Here is a 22818-nt window from a genome sequence, read left to right as displayed (position 1 = left end):
TCACTTGGGTCATCTTTGCCAAAGTGTCACACCAAATATTCACACTAAATTTAAGTATTGTTCAGAAAGTAGCTTGTAACCAAAGAAAGCCTCTTTTCATAAGCAGTTTTCTTGTTTCCAGAAAAAATAACACTAGGCAGTAAGAAAACATTTGCACTAGCACAGGTCACTGAATGGTCAAATTATTCTGTCCAACTGCTTCATCTATCATTTTTGTCATGCATAATATTTACCATAAAAATGTTATAATTATTTCCAGTTCAACAGTCAAAATATTCAGAGAGGTCCTCTGCTGGTCGTGGCAGATGATCATGGCTCCCTAGACACATACTTCTGTTCTCTTCTTAGTGTCCTTACCACATTTAATATGCAATAAAGTATCAGCATAGGTTTCAGCTTTTAAATTAGGAAATCACATGGTTTTTAGACTTTATGAAAACTTACTGAAAAATTTAACCTTTAAACAACCTCATTTTTTTCCCTTAGGTCCATGGCATTCATTAAAATGCCTTCTTCATAACAGGAAGCGGTGTTATACTATCTCTAATCATTAGCTTATACATGTAGTCCTACAAAGATCTTATAAACCCAATACTGCTGACACTGGATGACCATAATTTTGGAAACATTTAATTTGGCAGTCTCAAATGACACAAACACCATGTCTCAAAACAGCTATGGTATCAGGAGCTGACAGATATAGTAATACATGAGAACCTTAGACAAAAGCATCCATTCAATTCTAAAACTGATTCGTATTTTAAAGTCCTCTTAAAAATACCTCCCTAATTACTTAATCTTCCATGCTTCGGCACTGTTACGTCTTAATACTATTTTGAATTGATCATACACAATTATTTAGAGAGATTACAATGTTCTAAGATTCTTCTACAGGAACAGTGCAAGCTCTAAGAATCCTAAACCAAATCAATATACATAGGGAACACTTAGAATACCACAGCCATGGTTAGGAAGAGGTACAAAAATGAGCCATAAAGGTTACAGCATACTCCCCAGAGCACAAGCGTTGGCAAGTCAATACTGTCCAGTATATAATCCCTACAATATGAACCCAGCTACAACAGGGTTGTTCCCAACATGGAGGTTGCTGCTACCCTGACGCAAATGCAGGGAACACAGTGCTGTTGCCTGCGGCAATACCTCCCCTCTCATCCCCATCCCTCATGCTGGCACTCATCATGTTCCAGGTACCATGTATGTGGTTCCAAGAGCATGGCACACAAAAAAATAGGGAGTGATTTGCATGTTTACATCCCTTGGGGCCTTCCTCACTAAACCTTTGTCTGAATCTTGCAGTCTTTGAAGTTACTTCAATTCTCATTTTTGTTACATAACAAAAAGTTATCCTTTGTCATTTATTTTCTGTGCCTCATTCCTAGTGTGAAAAAGACCTTTTTAATAGCTAAAATTTCCTTAAGGGATTCATGTATGTATGGCAGACATAAGACTTTTCAGAATCTTGACTTGCAACTTGTGAACTTGTAATTCCTCTGTGACAGCAGACTTCAACTATACAACCTACACAGTTTCTTGGGCAATTTACTTTGAATGTGAGGGAATTCTGACACCTTATGGCTGTTCCTGCATATGACCTACAATAAATCCTCAATAAGCATGGCCATAGCATTAACAGAAGCAAAACAACCAGTTTAAATGCTATTTGGATTCCTGTAAGTTTACCTCTGCTCTCACACACAAGCCCCGCAATGCTCAAACAAAATCACCTCAGCATCCTTCTGCTGAAGATGGAAGTTTTATCATCTTTTCTGTGCCCCTTCTTGATTCATCTACATCTTCATTTGCTATTTGTAACACACTAAGATACACTGGCAGCAATGACCAACAGTGCCTTGTGTTATTTAGCACCTGTCTCATCACAGCCCTTCCTAATCAAGTCAGCAGGGATGGTAAGTTGCACCTACAGTAAAGAATTAACCACACCTCTGCACAAGGTGTAAGCAGCATCTCACTAGTACTTATAATAATCATTGAGCATACTTGGCTTATTCTAAAATCAATTGCTAGGACATGGTGAATGGCTTTAGGATAGCTAAAGCTAACCAGTTTTTCACCACAGAACTAAAACAGTGCCCCAGCCTATATTCACAATTCCAGCATCCTTTTCCGTATCAACTTTGCCAGATCTCACAGTGCTTACTGTGTAGGACTCTGCTCTTGAGCAAACCTCCCAAAACTCCTCTGAAAAATCCTGAGACACAACCCCCCTCAATTAATCACACAATTACCTGGGAAAGGGAAAGCTATGAAGAACAGGTTAGTGAAACATGCTCCATTGTCAAAACCCAGTCATGTAGCTGCACAGCTCCTCCCGGGAGAGCTAGCACACACTAAGTCTTGCTTTCAAAAACATTAACTTAGATTTGTATACAAATAAAAGCAAAAAAATGCATTTCACCTAAGAAAACATGAATAGTCTTTTTCATGGTAAAGGCCAATATATTAACCTCATAGCTTTCCAGAATGCCACATTATCCTTACTCCCCCCATTTCATGGGGACAAAGGACTTAAGGCAGACTGTTTGTAGAGGCAGTTACCTGCTCTGCAGATAAAAAAACCTTCTTTGAAGTCACAAGGCATAGTTAATTAAAGCAGGTGTTTTGGGTTCTAACACTTAGCTAAAAGGCACATATGCTTGTGATGATATACATATGGGGGCATTCCAAGAGACAGAAGTTCAGAAAAACAAATTCTGTTGCCCAGATTTAAAGATGGGGGAATACCGTGACAATATTTGACTGGAAGGCCTTGGGGACTTAGAAGAGCCCATACTGAGAAATGGACAGTACAAAGTAAATCCCAGGAAATGGAAATGTCTTCACACAACCCTGCCAATGAAGTACGCAACTTTAGGTGCCAAGGAAGAAACTTAAGCTGATGATAAACTCACAGCTAATTAACCTAACCATAGGTTACTAACAGAGAAGTTTTCTCCTACATGTCTTAACTTGAATTACCTCCAGCAACTGTGTGTTTGAGAAATGGCTATTTGTAGACATAAAAATAATTCTATTACTGGTGTGGCAAGACATGTTCTTTCTAACAGCATTTTGCTTAACAATGCAATTAATATTAACAGTGTGATATTACAGCTTCCTAAAATGAATGCTGCTTAACTAGGGGATAACTTCTCCCTGCAGCAGTCTAGGTCCAGACTTTACTACCTACATGACAAGTCATCACAAAACTTTCCCATAGGGAAATTTAGTGAAGAAAGCCAAAGCTCACCTCCTGTGAAAACGGTATATCAAACATAGTGCTTTGGTGAGAAAAATAATAATACATATGTAAACATACTTTAAGCCAGTGCATTTTCAGAACTCTCATTTCTTGCGTGCATTAATGAACAGAACAAGATAATTGCAAGTAATGGAAAACACAATACTAAACAGCTATATTTATACAAATGCTGTATCTGACTGCTTGTTGCTTGAGACTCTTTAAATGAGCCTATCGCACATTTTACAAGCGATGCAAAAATAGCAAGTGCTATTAATTATAGCGCATCCTAGCCTGGAACACGCTCTTGAAAGTTAAGCTTGTCTATACCCAGCACCATCTTTCCATAGGATTTCATTCCCGCTGAAAGAAGACTACTACTTTATTTCCACCTACAAGCTAGCTAAAAAAATCACCTGAGAAAAAAAGTGTCATTGAAGTACTTGAAATCTCATTTATAAAGTGCAATATACCATGAAAGCAGTTTATTTCTATAATACTATTTTTGATAGATACACTCTTTGGTTATCTACTACTGCAGTAAAAACGGCACTGGTCTAACAATGAAAAAAGGAGGGTATTCTAACGCGTACGGCTCATTGTAACAATCCAACATTTTGACATAAAGTAGGAAGAAACAAGATGTTCTTTTAAGCGCTGACTCCAATTTCTAAGAATTTTGCTGTGGGGAAAGTAAGGAAGGCCATGTTCTTGTCAAGTAATAAGATTTAAAAACAGGCTTGCAGTAGGACACACCTGCTGATACCTGCTACCTGTCAGGCCTGTAATGCTGTCCTTTCCCTCACCCTCTTGTGGAAATAAATGTCTCTAATCAGCTGTGTAATTCTACACAGAAGGTGTTATTCCAATATAATAAACCAATCTCAGCACAGATTAAAAAAAGCCTTGAAAAATCAGATCATTGGTACCTTCATATGGGGTTGTTGGTCTTAAACACCTAATTGTACGAAACAGTAACTGTAGGCCCCTTCCCCACAGAGCAACATGCAGAGGGGCCTTCTCGGAGGAGAATTGTGTACACGCTGCTTCCACAGCGTTTCTCTCCAGGCTCTGCAATGTCTCAGCCACACCAGGATTTCCATCTTGATATCCGGAGACCCTGTGGCTGCAGCCCAGCCTCAGAAATTACAAAATTTCCCTCTTCACAGCCACACAAGAAATCAGATGCACACAAACAAGGACAAAGGTACAGCAAAATGGCGCACGTACACTCACAGGTTTGCCCTAACAGCTTCGCAGCCATCCTGCCTCCTCAGGCACTGCACTCCCTCACGGAGAGGGCTGATGGCGGCTCTTGCTGAGTGGAGATCTTTCTCTAGAGAACACGTTATTTCAAATTCAGCCAAGTCCAACCATCCCAGAGGAGCAGCAAAATGGGCTTTTGCCATGTCTGTTCCCTTAACATTGCTAGTGTGTGGCTTGCCCATTTGTCACACCACACTCTTGTTTTGAGATATTAAGAAGTTACTGGCAGCTCTTTGCTTTCTTCCCTTTTTCTTTTTCACAAAAGGAAAAAGATGGTACCTAAGACCTCAGAACCCATTTCAGGTGAAAAGTCTAACCTTGCTGGGAGAAACAGTCACCATTTCAAGCCTAAATAACACAAAAAGCAGAAAGCTCACAGTTGTAAACTGTTGCTTGGTTATGGAGCATAAGTCACTCACCGCCCTCCAAAGTCACAGTTGCTGAAGGGCTTCCTCCGGCGCAGGCAGCGCTGCCAAGGGCCTTCTTCTGTACCCAAAGGACCTCCTCAAGCCTTCCATGCACAACCACAGCCACACTGATTGACTCCTGGCAGAAGTAAACAGTGACAGGCTGTCACCTCACTATGTATCTAGGAGACCTATCTCCTGGTCAGTGAGATCACAGAAAGATACCACAGCTCATCCATTATTACCACACTAACACAGGCAAGCAGTCCCCATTACCTGGCACCTCCATGCACCTCACACCCTGAACTGATACGAGCCCATCCCAAGCTCTTCCCAGACTCCCTCAGCAAAACAAAAACCATACATTAACACAAAAACAATCCTAACAACACTTACCTGCCACAAAACCTCTAACAGAAACTACACACTCCCTGTGAGCCCCCCAAGCACACTATATATACCCTGCCCGTCCCCCAGGAGATGAGCTGATAGATAACGTTATCCAGCTGGCTCTCACCATCAGCCAGAGTGGCTCCAGCTGACAAGCAATTAAGTCAGATTTTATCTTATAAAACCCACCACTGGGAGACTGGTGGGGTTTGGGGAAAGGCCCGGCCCGGCCCGGCCCGGCCCGGCCCGGCCCGGCCTCGCCTCTTATCTTGATAGAGGAACAAAGATTGTTCATATTGTCTTGGTCAGATTCTTTCTGACAGCTTTGAACCTATTACTCAGTTTCATGAAAATCTGTCAGAGATAGTGAAGTTTAAGAACTTATTTTGGTACAAATGTTGTAAAAACACGTAGTTGAGAAGGTGAAGAGAATTAAATGAGTGTTCTTGTTGGTGGAATTGACTATTCAAGTATGAAAAAACCCTCAGGTGAGTAGGAGTTACAACTTCACAGCAAATTTCTGATAGAGAGGAAAGGGTCTGAAAACTGTTTGTTCTTGCGATTTGGATACTAATTGTAGTTCTTTGGCTGTGCTTTTGTAAGTTCATACTCGCTTAACAGAAATACATGGCTAGACTTCTATTCCTGTGAGAAGAACGGTACAATGTGTTACACTTAGCTTATTTTTTTAATTGTGAAAGATACATGCATAACATCGTGAAACAGAGTATTTAGTAAAGCATGGTGGGTTCTTGGACTACTAAAAATACCTTAATTATTCACTTGTCATTCATTCAATTATTCATAAATCAATTAATAAGAACTAATTAGCTTAATGGTTAAGGCACAGCAGGAGAAGTGGAAAAAAATCAAAAAGCTTGAGTCATGTGAAGCCAGATATTTGTGTTGTTATGTAGGATTCTTAAATATTATAGGTAGCACTGACTTGTATTGGCTCATAATTCTAGACTCTGCTAGTTTTAAATCTAATGCTGGATGTAAACTAGAACCAAGCTGCACAAATTTCTAGAAACTAGAAATAAAATACTATTGTTCAGGATTGATTAGCCTACTCAGCACTAGAAGTTCTGGATATGATTGGTTCCTACAATATATTTTAGATGAAGTTATATTTTTCATAATCCCCAATATTTAGTATCTAGCAGTTTATGTTTTTAATAGCATTTTTCAGATATTCAGGTCTCAAATTTGCCAGATACCATTGGCAAGAAGGTTTTTTTGATCTTCAGTTTTATCTGAAGAACCAGTAAGACACATACAGATCTGTAGCCTCTGCTAAAAATGAACTTGCATGAAAATTTATGGCAGTTCTGTATGTGTTAGTACAGAATTGGGCCTTAGTGTTTAGTTTTGGGATTGTTTTCTTTCATTCTGAGTCTCAGAAGTAGCTTGAATTTTCTTGGGTGAACAAGTGATCAAAATAAAGAATTCATGATGTGAATTTGCAACAATGAAGGGCATGAACTAACTAAATGAGTGGTTGAATATACTCAAACCACAGCGCAGGCTATTATATCAAATATTTACGATAATCTTCATTTCCAGTAATTCTTTCAGATCAGGATGAAAGGAGGCAACAAAATGGGAATAACTTTTCCTTTAAGTTGGAAGGTAATGATGAATTTTTCTGCAAATGCAATACATTACACAGCAGAGAAAAATATGACCTGCCTTCTGGTACAATGGAATCACTATGACATTAGCGGGAGCTTGATTGTCTTAAGGCAGCAAGCTGTTCCAATAGTTTAAACAAAATATGCTCATATCTAGACTGAACTCCTCTGGTGTTATGCTCCAAACATTGGGTGCTGCTACATATTTTCTGATGGATCATGAAATGGTTAGTTATTACGAATCTCACCCCATGTAACAAAGTATGCATGTTAACTGACTACCCCCTTAGACCTTCCACTGCCTGATGCTTCTTTGTGATGCTGATCTTAAACACAAAATCTGAAATTTTTCTCCTGTATTATGCAGACTATGTAGAACCAAAATATTCCATCCTTTTTGAGCATACAAGTAGTGACATATGTAACAAATGGCTGGTACGGTTACTTAGCTAAACACTGTGAAAACTAAGGTATTTCATTGAACTACTTGGATCTTTTGTGTTGCTATGTGGGTGCTTGAAACCTTGTAGGAACAGCTTGGTATTTGCTTACAAAACACCCTGTTTTCTTACCTCTGGTCCATCAGATAATTTTTAAAGTATGTCTTGTTATCAAAATATTTTTGGATGCAGATTGTACCAGAAACTACTTCTTGTGGTTTAACCCAGCAGGCAGCTAAACAGCATAGAGCTGTTTGCTCACTCCCCCCTCTCTGGCAGGATGGGGGAGAGAATCAGGGGGGGAAAAACAAGTAAAATTTGTGGGTTGAGATAAAGACAGTTTAATAGGACAGAAAAGGAAGGAAAGAAAAAAAAATGATAAAAGGATATGCGAAGTAAGTGATGCACAATGCAATCGCTCACCACCCGCTGTCCAATGCCCAGCTCGTTCTCAAGCAGTGGCCCTCCCTGGCCAACTCCCCCAGTTTATATACCGAGCACGACACCGTACGGTAGGGAATATCCCTTTGGCCAGTTTGGGTCAGTTCTCCTGGCTGTGTCCCCTCTCAGCTTCCGGTGCACCCCCAGCCTCGTTGCGGGCAGGCCAGCCTGGAAATCAGGACTGACCCGTGACTGCTTAGAAACCACTGAGAACATTGGTATGTTGTCAACATTATTTTAATTTCAAATCCAGAACACGGCACTGTACCAGATACTAGGAAGAAAATTAACTCTATCCTAGCGGAAACCAGGACACTACTAAACTGGGTGAGGAACAGAAGAAAGTGTACGTACTGTACAAAGTATGAAACTAAGTCATAGCAAGACTTAAGCTCCTTACTCAAAATGAGAAAGGAAATTTGTGCTCTAGTGGTTGAAAGAGATGTACCTTAAAATCTGTTATCAGCAATGAATATTTTTATTTTGGAACGTTTTTCGGAAATCAGAAGTTGACAAATCTGGACAACACGTGTCCCCCTATACATTCCACTTTTTTCCAAAGTATTTTTTCTAGTCATTCTACATGAAACAGGTACCGCTCATACACAGCGAACATTGTACTGAAGTTTTGCATTTTCTGTTGCAGAAACTCTTCCACATGTGGGAAGGAAAGAGCCATGAAAGCCCATCTCATGAAACCAAAGGAAAAATGACACTCATGGCATGATGCAAGACAACATGCATGCAAGCCATAGCTTGAGAAAGCAGCAGTGCATGTCACGGCTAAGAAACTCCATGGCGTTTATGTACCAGGCCGTGATCCTACTGAGGCATTTGGAGTCAATGTGGCATTGTTTCACCCTTCCTACAGAAAGATTTGTGCCATTCTTAGTGAGGGAAAAAAAAAACCCCAACCTTGTCTCTTTGAAAGTAAATGAAGAGTATAAATGGAAAGCTTATCTTTCCTCAAGCAGACTGACCCAGTTCTCATGAAGTAGAGCATAGTTCTGCACACAGAAAGCTCCCTTACTTACAAGGGATGGTTTATTCAGCAGAGTTCTCCTGAGCAGTAGGTAGCTAATGTTCAAACATCTGAGCTCTTTGCAGTACCAAATTCTCTCCCATTAATCCCTAGTGAGCATGTCAGTGCACCCAACATAGAATCAGAGTTCAGCATTGTAGTTGTTGTCAGTCTTTAGAGAAACATGTACTTCTCAGGTGGAATTCAGATGGAAAAAGATCACCATGCAAGTAGCTGACTTCAGATATATTTATTACTTGAGTGTTGGAAGTAGCCTGGGAGAGCCTGTTTTTCTCCCTGACAGCCAATTGCCTAGTTTGTAACGTCTCTAAGATGCTATTTTGTGGCTGATCCTAAAGAAATCATTGCTGTTAATCAGCAGCAAAGTGTCCTGTGTCCTCATACAGCAGTTGCTTCCCCTCCTCTGGCAAAGAGATTGCAGCAAAAAATACGAGTACGTGTGCGCATGAATGTACTACCACCTTACCGATACATTTATGTACTTTCTGGAGCATTATTGATTACATGATTAGTTTAACTTTTGTACAGATTTCTTTAGCTTAATAACTGTGTGATTATGTTTAACAGCCTACTCCCATAGTTCTTAGGCTATACTTGCCTCAATGCTAACCAAGAGGCCTCATGAAATCAAAACAAAGAAGAGTTAAGAGCAAGGACTGAGAAATTAATGAGTAAAAAGATATCTTAACCTTGATAATAGTAACATCCCAGCAGGAGTTCTCAAACAAGGATGATAAGAAGGAATCGCTTTGCTGTACAGCAGAAGGGGCAAACATCCAAGGAGAAGAAACTATCTTCAGGAGACCTGTGACCACAAAAGGGAAAAAGGAGTAGGGCGCTAACTCCCCAAACGACCACCGACGACCACCCGAGACCCCTGCACGTGCATAGTGTAGTTTTGCAATGCCAGCGTTATGTAAATGTAGTAGATAGGCAGGGAGGTGGAGATTTCTCAGAAAACGTGTGAATATTCATGTCTTTAAGGTGTATAAAGGATGAACTTCTGTTTCAGCATGTGCACTTTAGGTGGAGCAATCCCCCATGCATCCAGTGCTGCGATAAAGAATGCCTGCCTTCTAAAACTTCAAACTAAGTGTTAGAGGGTCTTCTTCCTGACTTTTTCGGTAACATTTCTCATCCCCACACCCTCCGTAAAATACATATCCCATAAAGGCCAGTAGTGGTTCAGCACTCGGGTGCTCTCTGCAGATGAACAACCCTACGGTGGGTGCTGATTGTTGTCCTACTGCCAGCTGCTCACCCATCTGCTGCTTTTCCAGCAAGGCTGCCCCTTTGGCCTTATGAGGGCTGCGTGGTGCCACTGGTAAGAGTATCCGACTGCGTAAGGCTGACCCTTGTCCCGAGTTTTCCCTCGCCCCTCTGCAGGTAGCGCAAACTTGTACCCAGACACCATTCTGCACCCGTTCAGGCAGTAATTAAGCTTCTTGCTGCTTTCCGGATTGCTTCCTCGAAGCTGTGGAGCTGGCGGAGGTAAGGGCAGGCTGCCTAGCAGGACTGCCAGTGTTGGGCTGTGTTCCGGCCCTTTTCGGCAGCAGGTTCAACATCCCGCTCGCTGGCAGGCCACTGCCCCCGAAGGGGATGGCACAAGTGCCTCTCCATCCAGCTACCGCTCATGGGGAGAACCGGACCACCCCCTGACCATCAAATGGCGGCTCTCCCACCGCCGGGCACGAGCTGGGCCGGGGAGAGCCCTCGGGGGCCGCCAACCCCCCCTGACTCTACCACCTCCCCAGCCGGCGGGGCACCACTTGCCGCAGAAGGCGCGGGGGTGGGGGAGAGCGGGCGGGCCGCGCCCATTACTGCCAATGGCTGCCTGCCCACCCCTAACGTGCGCCCGCCTCCGGGAGTGAGACTCCCGCGGCCCCGGCCCCGGCCCCGGCCCGTGAGCCCCGCCTCTCTGTGACGTCAGACAGAGCGCCCGGCCGTCGCCCCGCCGCGCGCTGCCTGCCGGGAGATAATTGGGCCCTCGCGCGCCGCTCGCTTCCTAGCGCGCGGCGCGCCCCGCGCTGCTTTCCCAGCCTGCCCCGCGGCCGCCGGCGTTGCGAGCGGGATCGGTTGCGCCTCCCCGGCGGCGGCGGCGCCGTCCCGCACCGCCCCGCGGCCCTGAGAGCCCCCGAGCGAGAGCCGAAGCCGCTCCGCCCTCCCCGTCATGCCCCCCAAGAAGCAGCAGCAGCCGGCGGGGGGCAGCAAGAAGGCGGACCAGAAGAAGAAGGAGAAGATCATCGAGGTGAGGCGGGCAGGGCCGCACCGGGCCCAGGGGGCCGAGGCCGGGCCGCTCCTTGCCCCTGTTGCGGCCTGCCTCTTCCTGCCGTTTCCCTTCCGACGCGAGCAACTCTCGCCCTGCGTCTCCCTCAGCCGCCTCCTCGGCTGCGGCGGTACGGGCGTTGCTGCCGGCGGCCGGCCTCCTCCCCGCAAGCTCGCCGTCCCGGCTCGCGGACGGTCGGGCCCGCAGGCCGCCTCTTCCGCTGAAGCGGCCAAGGAAATGGTCATAAAGCCAAGAAAGCCAGTGTGCGCGGAGGGGTCCGCGCGCGCACACCCGGCCGGTGCGCAGTCCCGCTCCGGGGCAGGCGGGTTTCCCGGCCGCCCCAGCGCTGCCCAGACCTGTCAAACCACCCACCGTTGCTCTTTAAGTGGTGCTGGTGGCCGCTTCTTGCACTGGGGTTTGGGTTTTCAGCCTGGACCTTTTTGCCCAGAGCTGCCTCTGGACTGAAGGTTGTCAAACAAAAGTGCCTTGCCTTGTTTTTGTTGTTGTGGTTTTTTGTTCTTTCTTGCCTTTTCCCCTTTCCATGTTCTTTGTATTCCTGTATTTTCTGAGTCTGGCTGTCTGAGTTGGAGGTTTGCATTTCTCAGTTTAAAACCTGTGTGTGGTTGGTTTGGGGAGGTTTTTCCATACAATTTGACCTGTGTGGCCAGGGAGGACTTTCCTGGAACAACAACTTAGTAAATGTTTCATAGAAGTGGAATGCAAAATAATTTGAAGATTAATCAGTAATATGTCGTATTCTGTTGAAAATTCTGATGCGAAAACTAGATTTGAAAAAACGTGCTAGAGGGGTATGTGTTTTAGTTACTAAGATAGTCAAATTTTGCACTATACAAAAAAAAAAAACCTATGTTGAGACTAAAAGGAGAGAGAGTTATAGAAAATTAAATGTTTGCCAGCATATATGGGCAAGCAAGTTAGTAGTAGCTGCTGAGCTGCTTAGACAGTGTATCTATGTAATGCAAGTGTTCTTTAAAATCTAGCACTGCAGAATACTGTTTTTGTCTTCGGTGGAAACGTTAGGTTAGAATGGTTGTTCTCTCTCTGTTGCCTTCAGTGTTTCTTTTGTTTTTGCTGAATCCAGCTACGTAGGAAAATTCTGCTTTCTGTTAGAAAAAGATGCAGTTGAAAGGGAAAGAAATTGCATTTATTAATAACAATAATTTATTACATAATTCAAATACAGAGAGATTATGTAATGCATATGGCATTTGCCACAGAAATCAAGTGTGCGAATGATCCATTTTCTTTACCAACTAGTTATTTTGACAAATTACAGACTTTTCAAATTAGTGTGAAGTAATGGAGGACTAGCTGCCATTGATAGGGGATACATTGTGAGTGAAAACAGGGTAAGTCTGGAAATCTGGAACTGTTTATTCTGTAATTCTTTTATAATATATTTTTTGATTGTTAGGGTTGCCAAAAGTATGTTTGAAATGAGGTATTATCACTGGATGAACATCTGTTACTTGTTCCTGGGAGGAAAAAAATGTTGGTACCAAATCATAGCATGTTTGAGTTGGAAGGGACCTTTTAAGGTCATCCAGTCCAACCCCCTAAAGAAGAATTGAAGGCATGGATATTTTCTTTAACGTAGGTATTTTGGTTACAAAAAGTAATTTCTGCTTTAGATAATTTTGTAGAGGTGATCTATCTTTTTTTTAATGGAATTTTTAATAGATTTTGTGTAGAAACTTGTATCTAACAATAAAAGTAGAGGTGTAGAGGAAGAATTGTTTCAGGCAGTAAACAGAAACTTCTTGCAGTGGAGTTTAGGAAGTACAAACACCTGTCTGGTCTTGACAGAGGGGAAGGACTTGTCTTCAAACTAGTGCAGTTAGAAAATGAAAAGCTTAAAATACTTTAAAATAATATTGCTACACATCGCATATTACTTTTTAATCTGTATAACGAGTATATAACAATTACGAGTACATGAAGGTAAGAGTAATAATTGATTTCAGGTAAATAGGGGGGAAGAAATCCTTTGTTTAACAAATCCTTATTTATGGCTATTCAGTCGTCATATTTTCCTCAGATGTTACTTGGGTAGCCACCGAAAACATCTTGTCCTTTTGTTTTGAGGGGCCTGAAAACACTGTGTTACATGCTTAAGCTAATATTTGCACATCGGTAGGTCTGTTGATGAAACCAATAGCTCACAGAAATAGCAGCATTTAGTAGGTTCTGTTGAAAAGCAAGTTTTAAAGAAGGTGCGAGGAGTTGAAATATTGTACATAACGCTTCTTGGGTTGCTTGTGTTGGTAGAGTCTGTGTTTAACTGAAAACCTGAGAGGGGTGGCAAGTTGGGGGGTTTTTTGGTAACAACTTAAACGTTTTCAAACTGTTGGACAGTTTCAGTTAATTTGGCTGTATTTATCTCGTGATTTAGGACAAAACATTTGGCCTAAAGAATAAAAAAGGTGCAAAACAACAGAAATTTATCAAGGCTGTGACTCACCAGGTTAAATTTGGTCAGCAAAATCCACGTCAGGTAAGCATTTTATCTGTAATGTTTTCCTACTGTATAGTGAGATCTTGTTTCACTATACATACAGATTGTCATATAATGCTGAAAAAGTAGAAAAAAGTAGAGATGTTACTTGCCTAATGTATTGTGACTAGTGCAGATTGAACTAGATAGTCTTCCTGCAAAGCTTGCCTAGCTGAGAATTATGTACCAAAACCCTCAAACTCAGCTAATAAGGTGTGTGTTTCTTTACACAGCGTTCTAACAGTGACATAATTGAGTATGAGGTATACCTGCAAGTAAATTGTGGAAATTGGCTATCGGCATATCGGCAAAGTGTGGTTATATATATACTGGTACTCTTTTTTTTTTTTTTCCCTCTTTAATTCCCACCTAATTGAAAAAATAGTGAACCATTAAAAACAAGAGTAGTTGTTAGAAGTATTAAAATTGGAATTGGGAAAGATTAAAAAAACGTATAAGCCCATATGTGCTCCTTGTTCTACTTTAAGAAGTATTTATTATAACTTAAAATGGAAACAAGTCTGCATCTATTTGGTGAACTGATCAAAGAAACTGAAATGTTGAGCCACTGTCTACTACTCTGCTCTTCTATTGTATGACAAAGTAAAATGTCATGTGTCTGAGACGCAATGTTTATATTACATTTAGTCAGCACGAAGTTCATGAAAATATTTTTATAGTGCAAGTGAGCCAGGTCTCTTATTCCTATGGTGCTAGGGAAGCTAGTTGCTAAGTATTCATGCAGCTTCCTGTTCTATGAATAAGCCTGTAGAATATTACATTTGCAACAGCTAAATTCATGATGTCATGATTTATGTTAAATTCCTTGCATAACATAAGGATGAAGTAACAATTGTCAAGTACAACTAAAAAGGTAAAGCTGATGTTCGGGTCATTAGATCTAACAAATTCTTGTACTAGGAAGGACTACTTGATGTCACTTCAAAAACGTTAGTGTTACTTAAACGCTTCTGAATTTTCTGTATAAAATTCCTGAATCTCTAGCATTAAATGGAATACTGGTATGTAAATTAGCCTGCCTAAAATAATTTGTTTCTCAAATGCTCTGACCTATTGACTGATGGATATTGGAAGCTAATTTTTGGACCTGATCATACCTTTCTTACCCAACTAGGGTGGTTGTGAGGAAGAACCAACACTTTAAAGCGATTATGGTTGTGCCCTGAGATACAAATTGAAAAGTTGTCGTGGTTTTTTGTTCAAAAAGGAGAAGAAAGAAGCAAGCTTCATCTTCATGCTTTTTAGAACCCTAGGGTGAAACAAAAGCGTTCTTTAAGTACTGCTTTCTGTAGTTGACATGTGTGGGTCTGCATACTATATAAAATAGCACTTGTGGACTTTCAGTATGAAAACTGAGTGTTCTGTGTGTGGACCAAATTAAACAATTCCCTTTCAAAACAATTTGGCATTTTCTTGCCAAATTCACTGTAAGAACAAAGCTTCTTTTTTAATATTACACTGTATTTTACCACTGAAGTACCCCACATATTTGTATACTGGTGTTAGTCTCACTAGCTTCCCTTAAAGATAAGAGTCAAATGATCCAGTAATGTTTCTCCCATGTCCTCCTTCATCTGTCTTCACCCCTCACTACCATTCTGGTATAGATACGGGCCTTTTCTGTCTTATCCAAAAAGGGTAAGGCGGAGTCACAGGTGTTTGGTTTTCTTTTTTTATACGCAAACTATTGTTTTCCTAGGTGAAAGGTTTTCCTTGTTTTTCCAGCCCTTGGCCACTACTACCTATACAATGAGTGTTCTTGTCTTATAAACTGCTAGTTATCAATGAATTGAAAGAAATTCAAACAGGAAAAAAAAAGTATTCTAAAAGCAGTTCTGAACTTCTGCAGACAGCTTTCCTGGAAGTGCTGCTGATAGATGTGAAGAGGAAGAACAAAGCAGCAGCGTCTAGGGGACTAAAGATTTTTTGCACAGGTCTTGAAGTAACTGTTGAATACTTCCACTGCTAATGTATCACAAAAAAGCAACTAGCTTTTCCTCTCAGTGTCCGTACCTTTCACTTGATTTCCTAGCCTGTAAAGGTGGACCAGAGGTAACTATGTTATCTAATGGTACCTACCAGCATCTCTGACAAATTGCATTTGAAACTGTTTGAAAGGTCAGTACCACTAGATGGCACTGGCCATTCATGCAAGAGCAGAAATTCTGAGAAATTCAGAAATCCCGGGTTCTTTCCCTCCTCCCCTTATAAACTAATGTGAAGTTATTTGCCACTTTAACGTACAGTTGAAGTGAAGTGAGTTATGTCAATGTAACTATATATTAACAACTTAAAATTTGGGGTCCTTATAGGCTGCTCAAACAGAAAGTGAGAAGAAATTAAAAAAAGAAGATAAGAAAAAAGAATTACAAGAATTAAATGAACTCTTCAAGCCTGTGGTTGCTGCACAGAAAATAAGTAAAGGTATGAGTAACTGAATTCTCTTCATTTATGCTTTCTTATTCATAGATCTACTTCAGGTAAAATAACCCGTTAAAAATGCCAGTTCTTTTCTTAATAAAGTAGATATGTCTGTTTCCTTCTCTCTAATGTACGAAGTAGTTTGTCAGTAATGATTTGACTTTTTTTTTTTTTGTAAGTCATCTGGGGTTATCAGGTTCATTAATTTGATGCTTCTGGATGAGGGGCATGATTTTTTTTGTGTGTGTGATGGTATTTGTTTAAAGCAGCCTATCTCACCGGGGAAACGTGAACGTTCAGATATTACAAGCGATATAATATGATAACTACTGTCTTCACAGAAAACTTGTATTCACATCAAAACAGTAAAAATCTTCCGCTGACTTCTGTCCCACCTCACAGTTAAACAAGTAGGACTTGGTTTTGGAAGTGTGGTCTTACTTTAACTCGGTTATTGAACAAACCGGTTTTGTGATGAAATGTAGGTTTAAGGGTGTGTGGTACTTCTCGGATGCTCTACGGTTGGCTGCCATGTGGGAGAAACATTTAGTTTATTGAAAAAAGTGTTATTTTTATCAACTCTTCTGCTTCATTAATCTTCTAGAACTAATGAAGTTATGAGTGATAATTTTTGACTAAGCAAGTGTAATTTCCATGCATGTCTAAAGCAAATCTGATATTTGTTCATTATGTCACCTAGTAGCAAAAAAGGCCAGTTTTCTGTTTATGATCTGCAGTGGTCAGCTTTCTCCAAATAAAGTAGCTCTTGACTTAAATTTATTTCAGAAGACTAATATTGTCCGAATTAAAGCGCTGCCTTTCTACTGAGATGACCAACAAGGAGAGCTATATTACCTGAAGTTCTTTTAGGGAACCGCTCAGCCTTTAAAAACTAGGTTTTTTTAGTTAAGATTCTAAACAGGTGTTGCTATACATACTCTAGTCACTGGTGACTTGCCCCAAGCTGAAAATCAGCAAGTAAAAAACTTGAGCTTAAAATCTTACCTGAGCACTTAATACAAGTAAAGCATTTCTGATGTAGTCATGTCTCTAACCTTTCTATCTGCTTTCACTTCTTTTTCCCACCTCGTAATGGTCAAATAATTCCTTTAGTGGGATGATATTTACTTAAACTGTAGTTAGTCTGATTGAATAGTTCATACTGTAACAATAGTTGCTTATTTTGGGGTCTATGAGGAGCTGTCTTATTCTGTTATTAAAGAAAGGAAGGGGTCTTAATGAGTGCGGGTTAGATTACTATATTCTAGTGTGTTGTTGATCTATTAAAGAAAGGCTGACATCCAGAAGATGCTTTACTGTGTATTAGAGGCAAAAATAGCCTATCGTATCGGGAAGGAGTTGCACAGGGTGATGTCCCGTATGCATTATGTTGCAGGAATGAATGATACACTCAGGCACACTGCTGTCTGTATTTCTCCACATAGTCAAGTGCCAGCTTTGATACTTAATGCAAATACCATGCTACACAAAGTAAATATGACATGTTCAGGACATGGAGTATTTAGTTATGACGAACTTCCCATGACATAACTTTCACTTCTTTTTAAAACGTGTTTTCATTCTCTACACATGCTAAAGATTGTATGATCCTAGGTGGTGTTCTCAGAACTTTTCACGTACCGCTTTTGCTCCAGTACTGTATTCTGCTTAGTAATATTATTAAAACATAAAAACTTTCTTCACTCAGGTGCTGACCCCAAATCTGTAGTTTGTGCTTTCTTCAAGCAAGGACAGTGCACTAAAGGAGACAAGTGCAAGTTTTCTCATGATTTGTCTTTGGAAAGGAAGTGTGAAAAACGAAGTGTCTATATTGATGCAAGAGATGAAGACCTTGAAAAAGGTATAATACTTCCAGAAAATGACTTAGAAGCTATTCTGATTGTGAAAGGGTTTTTTCAACATTAGGAGTCTTCTTGTGTTGGGGCTATGATCGTGAAGATGACCAAGGCAACCCATACCACTGTGTTCCAACTTTTGAATCACAGTGAAACTTGCTTTAAAAAGTGTGCTCACAAGTATTCTTTACACCTTATTTAGAAGAAGAAGTATCGCCTAGAAACACTGGGTGGTGTGTTTTTGATTCTGCTGGGTAATGTGTTAGTCATACAAGTAGCAAGTTGTGTACAGTGTTTGGTCTTTCCTAGAGTTGCTAGTTTCTTCTGAAAAGAAGTTCTATAAAATGAAGTGAAAAAGGAGCAAGTGTAATGAGCAACCATAGTTGCCCTCCAAAAGTATTACTAGTGTTTGTCCAAACGTACACAGTTTTAGAATTCAGGATACTTTGGAATTTTTTCTGTATCTCCTTTCGCCAAATCATTTGTTGGCAAAGTACGTTGGATTTGACTTGTACTTAGCAGGGGCTAGAGATTTTATAGTCACAATAATTTCTTTTGTCGTTTCACAATTCATCATGTCTCAGTCTTTCATAGAGTTTTAGCCTGTGTCATCCTAAACAAATATGATAAGGTCCCATAGAGTCACTACTGCTGTTATCATTGGCGATGCGGCTTCTTTTGATGGCTCCCTCTTTTAACTTCAACTTAGAAAATTTTTTTATTATCTCTTTCAATCCTCATGTTACAACATCTGTGTTTCTGGCCATTAGCCTCCAACCTTCTCTTTTAGTTAGTCATCATCCTTTTCTTCATTTTCTTTGTCCATGCTTGGTAGTGTACAGATGGCATGACACATTTTTTTGATCTTTGACTGAAACAGACTTTATGCATGTCAAAGCATGAATTTCTAGGGCTTTTGAGGACACGGTCTTCTGAGCAGCATAGGAGAGTTTGAAGACTGTATTATAAAAGCCTTAGTTTATTTCCCATTCTATAAACTAGCTAAAATGTAAGAATTGCATATTAAAACTGTTATTGGGGAGATAAGCATCTTGACAGCACTGTTTAGTATTTGGAATTTTTGTGGAACTCTCCATTGTATTTTTCTAGATACAATGGATAACTGGGATGAGAAGAAGCTGGAAGAAGTGGTGAACAAGAAGCATGGTGAGGCGGAAAAGAAAAAACCCAAAACTCAAATAGTATGTCTTTTTTTTTTAATTGAGCTGTAGTAGAGAGAATTTAACTGTAGACTGATACTAGATAACGGTTATCGTTATCTGAAGATTTTGAACGGAGTATTGTAACAATATTCTGAATATACAGCTGATAGTATTTCAAATCATGTATTTAAAAAAAAAAAAAACCCCAAAGCTCTTGCAGTCATAAGGTGTTTTTCACATGTAAAATATAAATGGATAGTACATGAAGTGCTTTCAAAATATAAATGCTAGAGGAATTGGTAATGTATCTAATACATCCTGCTTGCTTAGAAGATTGAAGTATTGTGGTTAGTTAAGTCTGTCACTTTGTTCGAGCAATTGCAATATATATTGGCTTATTTATGTACTGGGTAACATATAAGCATGTAAGTTTAAATTTTCTCCTGTAAGCTGAAATTTACTACTTGAGTCATTTGTAGTTCCTGACTCTTTTGCATTCTTCAGAACTATGTCACCTTGTTTTCAACACAAAATAATTAAGTATCTTATTGATACTACTTAAATTTGCAAAAGTTAAGCTTTGATATGGCTAAGTGTGAACTATGAACTGCTTGTTCAAAGTCCCAGAATGGCGTCTTTACCTCAGGATCATGAACTGGAAGGCTTCATATCTGAGGCAGATGAAATTTATTTTGGTTAAAACTATACTGAAGGTGGTGAGCAGGAAGATGATGACTGTCAGCATACTTTTACACATGCAGCTGGGTTTACAGTCGTACACAGTTGCCAGGCTTTTGAGTCATCCTGTCTTTTTAGATTGAGACTACATTAAGGGGGGGTGGGAAAAGCTGTTCACTACATGAGTTTTAGCTAATTAGCTGTGCTTCTCCTGTCTGCTTTTTTTAGTAGCAATGCATTTCACATGTTTCTTCAGTTTTGAGCACAACTGGCTTTGAATTAGTGTGCTTTGACATGAAGTAGCTACACATGTAGTGTTAATTGGTGGTGTTGAAGAGAGTGCAGTGCTAACAACCATTGTTTTATACAGGTCTGCAAATATTTCCTTGATGCTATTGAAAACAACAAATATGGATGGTTTTGGGTCTGTCCAGGTGGCGGAGACAACTGCATGTATCGCCATGCTCTCCCTCCAGGTTTTGTATTAAAAAAGGACAAAAAGAAGGAGGAAAAGCAAGATGAAATTTCTTTAGAAGATCTAATAGAAAAAGAGGTAAAGTTGGCAGACAGGTACCTTTTGGTGGTGTTTGTTTTCATTACTGTGAAGAGACAGTTGTAAATAACTTCGTACGTAATGATTAAGAAGTCTAAGATGCTTTTATAGCTGTATGAGCTAGGGTGACTGATGTGTAGTATTTGATTCATTTTTTTGTTTCTAAACAATTACCTACTGTATCGATTATATTGCAGCTGCATACTTAGTGTGTGTGTGTTGCTAATCCTCTTTTAGGAGGCTTCTATTTCTTACTGCTATTTTTCTTTTATCTATTACAACTGTTTCTATGGGCTTTTCTCATCCCCAGCTGACTGCCTCCTTAGCTCTCACAGAACTCTGTAATGAGGAAGCAACACCAAGATGAATGGGGCCTTCTGAAGGCATTATGTTGCTGCTCTGCTTATTTCTGTCACCGGTGCCCGGCAGTGTCAATTTGAGGAGAACCTGAGCTATTATCACTGGCTTTTTTCCTCCTCCACTTTTTGTGTTAACTTTAAAGTTGACTTACCTTGCTAACCAGAAAATTGTGCGTTGAGTCCGACTTACAGTTGATGGTGCATGTTTGACAGTGGTGAGAGTGAAGAAGGAATTAGAAAGATAGGTTTTCGGCTAGCTGCTGGAAAAGAGTATTTGAAACTCTGATTTCTTATAGCCTTTGGAAACAGTTTCTAACATTAATCAGTGTCTCTACTTGACAGCGTGCTGCCTTAGGACCAAATGTTACCAAAATCACTCTAGAGTGTTTTATTGCGTGGAAGAGAAGAAAAAGACAAGAAAAAATTGATAAGGCCGAGCAAGATATGGAGAGGAGGAAAGCAGATTTTAAAGCTGGCAAAGCATTGGTGGTATGTTCTACACTCCAATTCTTAATGTAAGAAGATAGAGTAAATAGGTTTTTGTAATAAGGTAGATGGCCTGCAATTGCCTTGCTTTTTGCTTTTTCTTTTTTGTCTGTCGTCTTTTGCAGCAGTATAAATTTTATTACGTTATAAAATAATATTTCTTTTTCTGCAAATAGATTAGTGGACGTGAAGTATTTGAGTTCCGACCAGAGTTGGTTGATGCAGATGATGAAGAAGCAGATGACACCCATTATATTCAAGGAACGGGAGAAGATGATGAGGTAAAGAACAGTATTAATTGGAGTAATATTTCAAGTTACAGTCAAGTCTGAAAACTTAGGATTTTAGAGCTCTTGCAGTGCAATTAGTAAGTTTGGTTCTTAATATAACACCGCTACAAAGTATATTTTTGTCAAAATGTTGGTGTCAAAAGGAAGATGAAAAAAATTTTTTAGTAATCCTCCAGAAGTGAGTATTTCTGTACAAAAGTAATTCATGCACAGCATTTTATTTTTCAGATGGAAGACCCTGTGTGCATAAATGATGTAGATTTGAACCTGTATGTCCCAAAGGCTGTAGATGAGACTGGTATTACTGTGGCTAGTCCTGAGCGATTCAGCACATACAGTTCAATAGAAAAAGATGGTAAGTTCATTATTTAGGCATCATGAATACACATTGGATTGTTAAGAGCTTCCCAAAAGGTAGATAGAAATGAATTCTTGATCTGCTGAAAAGAAGTATTTGTTTAAAAAGGGTGGGAGAATGAAATAACTATCAGTGACACATGTAGTTGCTAAAGAAAAAGCTTGTACTAAATGCCATGCACTTCTTAATTCAAGTTCAAATAAAAGGTAGTGTTTACGGCTACTTGAAGTAAATCCTTAAGATGTTTGCTTTATCAGTTGCCTTTTTTTTCCAGATTTAGAAAATGATTGTATGAATAACATCAATAAAAATCCAAGCTTTTCTTAACTTAGGCTAGCTAGAAAAAGTGATCTTGTAACTTCTTAGAGTCAAGTCTTGATCTTGGTGCGCTTGTGGAATGCATACCCTGATCTTTCAGGCCCTAAGTCTTAAGTGCAGATGTTGAGCAGAAGCAGCTCATCAAGTTTGATGCAGTTAGGAAAACAGGAGTTCAAGGAGTTGTGAGTTAGAGTTTTTTGGAGTGTTTTTTTCAACCTGCTTTAAAATAAAAAGTATTAGACAGGTACATACAATTTAACCACTATAAGTCTACATAAATTTCAAATCCAGTAAATTCTTATAGTTTCAAAACTTTAAAGCCTTTTAGTAGGATTGTTAATTAGTGATTAAGAAACGTGTGATGCTGAAATGTGTAAGAATTATTTTTATTTTCAGATAATAAATTAAGTGAAGCTTCTGGTGGTGATATAAACAGCAGTGAGCAAAATGATTTAGAGGAAGACAATGATGGAGATGGGGAGTTGGAAAATGGAGTAATTGATGCAGTTCCAGTTGATGAAAATCTTTTTACTGGAGAGGACTTGGATGAACTAGAAGAAGAGCTAAACACTCTTGATTTAGAGGAATGAATTGAAAAGCTCAAGTGACAAGTTAAATCTATGCGACAAAGTGAAAACTGACTACGTTTTTCTCC

General features: G+C 40.0%; 1 protein-coding gene across 1 annotated transcript; it reads left to right on the top strand.

The window, feature by feature from the left end:
* Positions 1–11049: 11049 nt before the first annotated feature.
* On the top strand, positions 11050–22753 carry ZC3H15 (zinc finger CCCH-type containing 15; the record flags this gene model as incomplete). The annotated part of the gene is made up of 10 exons (XM_082001872.1): positions 11050–11127; positions 13559–13660; positions 15994–16105; positions 17811–17963; positions 19069–19160; positions 20170–20352; positions 21054–21200; positions 21374–21478; positions 21716–21842; positions 22560–22753. 10 exons carry the CDS (start codon positions 11050–11052, stop codon positions 22751–22753), a joined length of 1293 nt encoding a protein of 430 aa, XP_081857998.1.
* Between the last annotated feature and the right edge of the window lie 65 nt (positions 22754–22818).

Source organism: Phaethon aethereus, assembly GCF_964289735.1.
Source record: "Phaethon aethereus genome assembly, chromosome: 6".
NCBI lineage: Eukaryota > Metazoa > Chordata > Aves > Phaethontiformes > Phaethontidae > Phaethon > Phaethon aethereus.
Note: the sequence above shows the minus strand (reverse complement) of the source record. Positions and strands in the feature narration are given on the sequence as shown.